The sequence below is a fragment of the Lepidothrix coronata genome, unplaced genomic scaffold, assembly GCF_001604755.1.
Source record: "Lepidothrix coronata isolate B3197 unplaced genomic scaffold, Lepidothrix_coronata-1.0 Scaffold118, whole genome shotgun sequence".
Taxonomy (NCBI): domain Eukaryota; kingdom Metazoa; phylum Chordata; class Aves; order Passeriformes; family Pipridae; genus Lepidothrix; species Lepidothrix coronata.
The window spans coordinates 437988-446141 of NW_016690298.1; the positions used below are offsets into that span (position 1 = coordinate 437988).

General features: G+C 59.4%; 1 protein-coding gene across 1 annotated transcript; it reads left to right on the forward strand.

The window, feature by feature from the left end:
• Nucleotides 1-2037: 2037 nt before the first annotated feature.
• Nucleotides 2038-7167, forward strand: CHPF (chondroitin polymerizing factor). Its single transcript, XM_017825420.1, has 4 exons — nt 2038-2370; nt 3584-4148; nt 4286-4468; nt 4892-7167. The coding sequence occupies exons 1-4, from the start codon at nt 2066-2068 to the stop codon at nt 6152-6154; spliced, it is 2316 nt and encodes a 771-aa protein (XP_017680909.1). The 5' UTR covers nt 2038-2065; the 3' UTR covers nt 6155-7167.
• Nucleotides 7168-8154: the final 987 nt, after the last annotated feature.

Below are 8154 nucleotides of genomic sequence, written 5' to 3' on the forward strand. Positions count from 1 at the left end.
GAGAAAGCTCTTGGCAGAAGCTGCCGTTCCCCTGGCAGCCCCTTCCCAGCCCCATGCCAACACTGGAGAGACAAAGGCGGGAGCTGCAGCTGGTAGGGGGCTAGAAGGGGCTGCTGGAGGAACGGCACTGCTGCCTGCTTGCCCCACAGGATCTCCCAAGGCCGGGCATGGGGACCCTGGGCTCAGCCACTGCCCAGGCAAGCCCTGGAGAGACATGTGCTCTGACCACAGCTTATTCTCCATGCAGGTTTCCCAGGCTAAAAGTCTGAAAAATTCATTATTTTCTCTGATCTGTATCTCTGTCTAAATATAAGTTCAGATCAACAGCGTCATTTCAGAATGAAACCTCTCATCACTCATGTAAAATGATCCAGGTTTGTACAAGGTGGCTAAAGTTACATATTCCAACCCATAAAGGAAATCAAATACATCTATTTCTATCACATTTCTCTGTGTACAGAAAACAGGTTCCTTTTTTTTTTTTATATGATCATGCCTGTTTTTTTGACCTTTATGCATGGAAAATCTTTGCTCATTTCTTAGTTCTGCATCTTTTCCCTTCCGGTATCTCCTCATCCCATTGCGTTCTCTCTGTTTCTAGTTTTTATATGTTCTTCATTAAACTGCCGTCCACGTGACTGCCTTTGCCTATTGCTTGTCTTGGCCTATTCAGGAGAAAAAAGGCCTATGAAAATGAGCCGAACTTGGATGATGGTCTAGTATCTCAGGGGGGTGAGATGCTGCCAACCGCTTCTCGATGAAAACAGGCTGCTTTGTTTCAGAAAATGAAAGAGATCCTGGAACTGAGCAGGCCTCCGGCTGCCCTCAGTGCCCGCGGTGCTCTGTGGCTGCTGGTGCTCCCAAGGGCAGGTGGGCTGCGTTTCATGGGGAGGGTGGAATGGGTTCCCCACCAGCCAGAGTAAATCCAGAGGCACTTGAGAGTCCCATTGCCTGTGACGCTGCTGGAAGTGAAGCCATAGGCTGGGAATGGGCGGAAAGGCCAGGTCCTCCTTCTTGTCCTTATTCAGTAATGCCTGGCACTGAGTGGCCATGTAGGGCTGCTGTCCTTGTAGCTTCTGTGTTGGATCATTCCTGTGCTGGAAGCTCTGTTTGTGCAGCAAACTCTGCTCCAAGACGGTTTTTCCAGCTCTGTCTGCCCGGGGGGCTCTTTCTGGCAGCCGGTGCAACAGTGTCTATGTGCTGCAGACAGCTCATGGTGGAATGGTGACCCAAACAAAGGAGCCCACTTTGGTCCCGTTTGACTCACATGATAGGGGTCCCTGCTGCTGGTATTTCCTACAGTCTGCCTGTCCTCTGGGATGGTTTGCTGCTCTGCATCCAAGGGGTTTCCAGCTGGCATACCTGGCGTGCTCAGCTGCCAATTGCAGCCCGCGGCTCACGCTTTGCTGAGGCCAGACCCTCACCCCTCATCCACCCACAATCACTGGGCACCTCCTGAGGACTTTCAGGTAGAGCCCAGCGCCACCACCCACATCTTCTGGAAGACCCTCGGGCAGAGATTTGGGGAACGTGTCGCTTGAAGCCCACCATGAAATCACCAGCGTCGTGGTTTGGGCTGTCCCGGGGAGAAGACACACGGCCCCGCGGCGACCACCCTGCCCCGGGCACAAAGGGCCGGGGAAACGCGCCCTTAAGCCGGCTCAGGTGCCAGGTCCCTGGCGGACGCGCTTTCCGAGCCGGAGGGCGCTCTGTGGGCGGGGGAGCTGCACTGCTGCCCTACAGCGCCAGGGGTGCACACGACGGCACGGGGCAGCCCCGCGGCGCCTCCCCTGCTCCGGCCGGTGCCCCTCGGGGGTGCGGAAGGTCCCGGCCGTGCCCTCGGGGGGTCCCCGCCGCGCGGTCTCCCAGCAACCTGGACCCGCCCCCAAACCGCCCCCGCCCTGCGATTGGCTGAGCAGCCGCGTGACGCGCCTCCCGCAGCACGGCCCATTGGCCAGGGCGGGTGACGCGAGCGGGGCGGTGCCAGTGGGTGACACGTCGGACGGCGGCGCCGCCAGCGGCCCCCGGAGCCGCCCCCGGTCCCGGTCGTGGTCCCGTCCCGGCCATGCGGCTGTCGCTAGTGCTGTCGGTGCTGCGGCCCGCCGGGCCCGTGGCCATCGGCGTCTCGCTGGGCTTCACCCTCAGCTTGCTTAGCGTCACCTGGGTGGAGGAGCCCTGCGGGCCGCCGTCGCACCCCGCCACCCGCCCGCGCCCCGACGGCGGCCCCGCGCCGCCCCCCGGCCCCGCCAACGGCAACGCGGCGCGCAGGCCCAACGCCGTGCCCGCCGGGCTGGGCGTCGACAGCTGGGAGCCTCGAGTCGTGCCCTACCGCCCGCCCAGCCCCGGCAGGGCCGCCAAGAAGGCTGTCAGGTGCGGGGGGGCCGGGCCGGGCCGGGCTGGGGGAGCTGGGCCCCGGTGAGGGCGGGCGGCCGCGGCTCCCCGGGCTTTATGTAGGGGTAACTGCGGCCGAGCTCGGGGTGCCCGGGTGTGGGCGTGTTCCTGCCGGGCCGCGGCAGGGGGGCTTTCCAGGAGGCCCAGCGATGTACTTTATCCTCCCTGCAGCCACCTAGGATTTTTCTCTCTGCAAGCGCCCTCTGCCCCCTCTTCTCCTTACTCCCAGCCCTCAGCAGGCACTCAGAAGAGCCTCCTGCCCACGCTGCTGCCTGCTGTGCGAAAGTTGCCCTCTGTGCAAAGGTTCCCTGCTATGCGAAGGCTGCCTGCTGCAGCACGTGCTGCCGGGCACCCTGCCACGGTCCCCTCCTGCCTGAGCAGGGACCCCTCCCGCGGTGGCTTGTCCCCACCCGGCTCTGCAAACTCCAGCCTGCTCCAGAGCCGGCTGCAGCCCCGTCTCAGTGTCCCCTGGATGACAGGGGGCAGGCAGTGAAAGGGCCTCCTTGTCCTGGTGAGGTGGTGGGCGGATGAAGGGGGCTGAATGGGGCCAGTGTGTACCAGGCAGCGGCTGGGGGACGGGATGGGGGGGTCGCTTCCTGCCGCTGCACCAGGCTGGGAGAATTAAACCTGAAAGTCATTCTGAATGTGACAGCTGGGGGCCCTGGTGGGGAGGGGGACACAACCAGCCCCTTGCTGGCTTCAGCCACCTGTGTGGGGCCTGACTTCCGCAGGGAGGGCAGCAAGGACTCTCCTGCCTGCCTTTTGTAGGGCAGTATGTCTGGTAAGGGCAGCAGGAAGGTGCTTCCCAGTTTGTCTGTCCTGGCTGGGGCTGGCCTCATAGTGTGGGTGCCTGGTGGGTCATGTCTCTGCTAGGGCTAGGGTGTGCAGCCCTGTTTCCTGCTTTTAGCTGTTTTCAGCCTTTTGAGAGCCTCTGTTTTAAGCTGGACTAGCCAACTTGTGGGAAGGGAGGGTCCTCCATGGTCTCAGGTTGACGGGGGACCTCAGCAAAGTGCTCTGCTGTGCCTCTGGTATAGTGGCAGCTGGTGATGCTGGGGTGATGTCTTGTGTGCGTGGTTGAAGCCCGGGAGCAGTTCCTGCAGAGGAACCGAGGTTGGTGCCATTGGTTGCAGCAGGGAGGGTGCAGGCTGAGGTGGGGTGCAGTGCCCCAGAAGACATTGTCTTCCTCCTGCAGGACTCGATACATCAGCACAGAGCTGGGGATGCGGCAGCGGCTCTTTGTGGGTGTGCTGACCTCCAAGAGCACACTGAACACCCTGGGAGTAGCTGTCAACCGCACTCTGGCCCACCGCCTGGAGCGCCTGGTGTACTTCACGGGCACGCGGGGCCGCAAGGTGCCCCACGGCATGGTGGTGGTGACACACAGTGACGAGCGGCCCATCTGGAACATGTACCAGACTGTCAGATACCTTCTGGAGCACTACGTGAACGACTTCGATTGGTTCTTCCTGGTGCAGGATGATACCTATACAGAGGCACACCGCATCAGCCGCCTGGTTGCCCACCTCAGCATCGACACCCACCTCTACCTGGGCCGTCCCGAGGAGTTCATCGGTGGGGACACTGAGGGACGTTACTGCTACGGAGGGTTTGGCTACCTGCTGTCCCGCAGCCTCCTCCTGCTCCTTCAGCAGCACCTGGAGAGCTGCCGCAATGACATCCTCAGCGCCCGGCCCGATGAGTGGCTGGGCCGCTGCATCATCGACTACACAGGTGTCAACTGTGCTGAGGAACATGAGGTAGGTCCTGCAGCAGAGATGTCCTGGGAAGACTAGCCCTTGCAGCCTTATATCCTTTGAGCTTGCTGTGCTGGCATCTGCTGGGGTGGGAGTGCAGGCTGGGGCTGGCTGTGACCTATCTCTCCTGACTGGCACAGGGTCTGCATTACCACTATTTTGAGCTGGGGAAGAACGTGGACCCTGAGCGGGAGACTGACCTCCGTTTCCAGAGCGCCTTCACTGTCCACCCTGTGCTGGATCCCCTCCAGATGTACCGGCTGCACAAGTACTTTGCACAGGTGGAGCTTGAGAGCACCTACCAGGAGATCCAGCAGCTCCAGGTGAGACTTGGCTTGGCTGGGAGGGTCTTGGTTCCATCTGTCATCCCTGTGGGCTTTCTGGTTACTCTGCAAGTTTCTCATCTGATCCTACTGTGGGACACGATCAGTTGAGCCCATGTGGCTACAGAGGCAGTGGTGCTGTCTGGAGAGCAGCTTTAGACCTAGATAGGTCCTGGAGAGATGGTGGTGGTTCAGGGTGATGAGGCAAACAGGGTACAGAAGTCTGTCAGCAAAGGCTGGGTAGGGTGGCAGAGCAAACCTGAGGTGCTGGATGGGAATCAGGTTGAAGGCAGAGTTGTTCTGACACTGCTCTTTGAGCCAGCTCTGGCAGATCTCTGAATATCAGGAGTCAGCTTGGCTGCTGCCAGAGCTGGAACACCTACTTGTGTCTTGGCTGTCACTCCTCCATCTCTTCTCTTGCAGATGGAGATCCAGAACGCCAGCAGCCTGTCTGCTGATGGGGACCACAGCGCCACATGGCCCATCGGCATCCCGCCCCCATTCCAGCCCAAAACCCGCTTTGAGGTGCTGCGCTGGGACTACTTCACTGAGGAGCAAGTCTACGCCTGTGTGGATGGCTCCCCCAAGTGTGAGCTGCGTGGCGCGGATCTGGCGGACGTTGCCGACGTGGTGGCCACGGCCATGGAAGAGCTGAACCGCAAGTACCAGCCAGTGCTCCATGTCCGCAAGCAGCAGCTGGTGAATGGGTACCGGCGCTTCGACCCCACACGTGGCATGGAGTACACACTGGACCTTCAGGTGGAGGTGGTCACCCAGAAGGGGCACAGCCGCTCCGTCACAAAACGTGTACACCTGGTGCGGCCCCTCAGCGAGGTGGAGATCATCCCCATGCCGTATGTGACGGAGGCCAGTCGCATCAATGTCATCCTGCCGCTGACAGCCCATGACCGGGACTATGCTGCCCGCTTTTTGGAGGCTTATGCGGCAGCTGCTTTTGAGAGCAGTGAGAATGCAGTGCTCACCTTCCTCTTCATTTATGACCCCTTTGAGGCCCAGCAGGTCACCCAAAATGACATCTTTGCCTCTGTGAAGGCCCAGATCACTGAGTATGAGCGCAAATATGCGGAGGTAAAGATCCCGTGGATCAGTGTTAAGACAGATGCACCCTCCCAAATCAAGGTCATGGACATTATCTCCAAGAAGCATCCCGTGGACACACTTTTCTTTGTGGCCGGCGTGGGGACAGAGGTCACCGTCGACTTCCTGAACCGCTGCCGGATGAACACCATAAACAACTGGCAGGTCTTCTTCCCCATCCACTTCCAGGGCTACAACCCAGCTATTGCTTACCACAACCAGGTGCCACCTACCACATTGGACCTGCTGCGGGACGTGGGGCGGTTCGACCGGGATGTCTTCCACGAAGCCTGCTTCTACAACGCCGACTACATGGCAGCACGCACCCGCATGGCAGGTGATGTGCAGGAGAATGAAGACATCCTGGAAACCCTGGACATCTACGACATGTTCATCAAGTACTCCAACCTCCATGTCTTCCGGGCTGTGGAGCCTGCCCTGCTGCAGCACTACCGGCACCAGGCCTGCAACCCTCGGCTCAGTGAGGAGATCTACCACCGCTGTGTGCAGAGCAGCCTGGAGGGCATAGGCTCTCGCTCCCAGCTGGCCATGGTGCTTTTTGAGCAGGAGCAAGGGAACAGCACCTGAACTCTGGGGTGGAGAGAGGCTGGCCCTGCCATGCCATGCCATGCCTGCCTGCTCACCTCACCTCTTCTGCTACCCAAATCTGTCTTCCTTCTCCCAGCAGCTGCAGGGATTGCTGGTACCCGAGCTCATGACTTGCCCTGCCGGGGCTGCCTGGACCGGGGTCTGCCATCCCAGGGTGCCTGGGTCTTTCTGGAGTGGCCATGGCTGTGCAGACCCCGGGGCAAGAAGGGGGCAGACTCACTGAGCTGCAAGCTGGAATGCCTGGCTCCTCATCACAGAGCTGCTGGCTGCTGGCCCCATCCCTTTGTCCTGTCCCTACTGCTCAGCACAGGGGAGATGGGCTGCCCTGTCCCTTGCTGTCCCCCCTTGATTGGGGAAATGTAGAGCCCAAGGTTCCCCTGCTGCAGGGCCATGACTGCCACGGGGCCTGGAGTGATCCCTCGTGGTTACCCCAGTGCCCTGGGACAAGCCTGTGCCCTTCGCTCCTTTGGAGCATTGGCCTGGTTGTGCAGAGAGGGCCATGTCCCTGTGCCTGCCACAGGCTTGGACAGTGGGATGGGGCATGTCCCACCCCAAAAGAGCAAGAAGGAGGTTGGTTTTGGGGCTTTGCCACTTGGCAATGAGCTGGAGCGCTCCTGGCTGGTTGGGGTGTGGGGGACTTGGTCCCTGGGGCCGGTGGGCGCAGGGGGTGCTGGAGGGGATCCTGCTGTATTCACGTACCGTGAACTGCTCCCCATGGGAACCGTGACCCAGGCCGCTTTGGCCTTCGCAGTATTGATAGGACGTCGGAGGTCACAGCCCTCAAACGAGAGCCTCCTGACAGAGGTTGGATCCCTCCCCAGTGTGGGGGTCGAGGGACATGGTGCCTGACACTGGTGGGCATGGCAGAGGGTTTGGCTGTGCATCTCCTAAGGAGAAAGCGACTGAGGAGCCTCTCTCTGCTCCTGGTTTGTATTTAATAGGGGAAAAGGAGGGGAAATGGGTTGCATTTACACTAATAAAATGGAGAGATGAACTAGTGAGTCTGGCTGATTCTTTCACGGAGCACCTCTGGGTGTTCCGCTGCGCGTCTATGTGGTGGTAGGTGCTGGCTGTTTGTAAAAACTCTGGGTGCAGCTGGATGGATGGATTCCTCACAGGCATGCCGCTCTTCCCATGCACCTGCAACCATCCTCTACCTGAGCTGGGAGATGACTGCCTCTTCCTGGGGAGACTGCAGGAGCCCATTTCCTTATGGACAGGGTAGCAGATGCTGGGCCAAGCAGACACTTGGAAATATGTGCTTGAAACCCTAGAATCATGCACCTCCTCTGATGCCCACGGTTCCTCAGGCTGTCCTGCTATAACTACCTGCTACCAGTCACTGGTGGTGCAGCAGGATGCTGAGCCCCTTGCCACAGAAAGTCCTTTGACTGCTGTCTTTCCTGTTGCTGTAAGCTTGTGGTCTCACTGACCAGTCCTCAGCCCTGTCTGTGCATGGAAGAGCACCAGTGAGGGGCTGGTGCAGCTGTGTGTCCTCCTGCATGTGCTGTCTCTGTAACAGTCTTTGTGGTCTGTGCGTGAGTAATGTGGGACCCCTGCCCCTGTCAGAGTGCAGGCTGGCTGCCCAAGTAGGGTGAATTCTGCCCTCCAGCATCTGGGATCAGTTCTGAAGGAAACTCCCAGGCCAGGCCTCGACCTGCCCTCTGCATTGTTGTCACTTTTTTGGGGCTGTTTTACATCTCAGGCTTCTCAACAGCTTGTGGTTTCCAGTTCTGAGTTGGGCGGAGCAGTGTCATCCTGCCCTGGACTGTTTCACCACCTACAGCTCCTATTTTCGTTACAAGGAATGGGGACTGTGTCCCTTGCCCATGCCGCCTGCTGAAGGCATGATTTTCATGACTCCATGTACTCTTCCCACCAGCCCTGTACTCCTAATGTTTTACTGGTTCATGAAACACATGTATCAAAGAGACATCTCCAAGAATATGAACTGAACCTAGTCACTGTTACTTATCAAG

What these genes read in the sequence shown, in the direction of transcription:
- CHPF (XM_017825420.1), top strand. Translation starts at nt 2,066, where the DNA reads ATGCGGCTGTCGCTAGTGCTGTCGGTGCTGCGGCCCGCCGGGCCCGTG. An exon ending in ACTGTGCTGAGGAACATGAG is followed by an intron (nt 4,149 to 4,285) that starts GTAGGTCCTGCA and finishes TGACTGGCACAG; the next exon opens with GGTCTGCATTACCACTATTT. An exon ending in AGGAGATCCAGCAGCTCCAG is followed by an intron (nt 4,469 to 4,891) that starts GTGAGACTTGGC and finishes CTTCTCTTGCAG; the next exon opens with ATGGAGATCCAGAACGCCAG.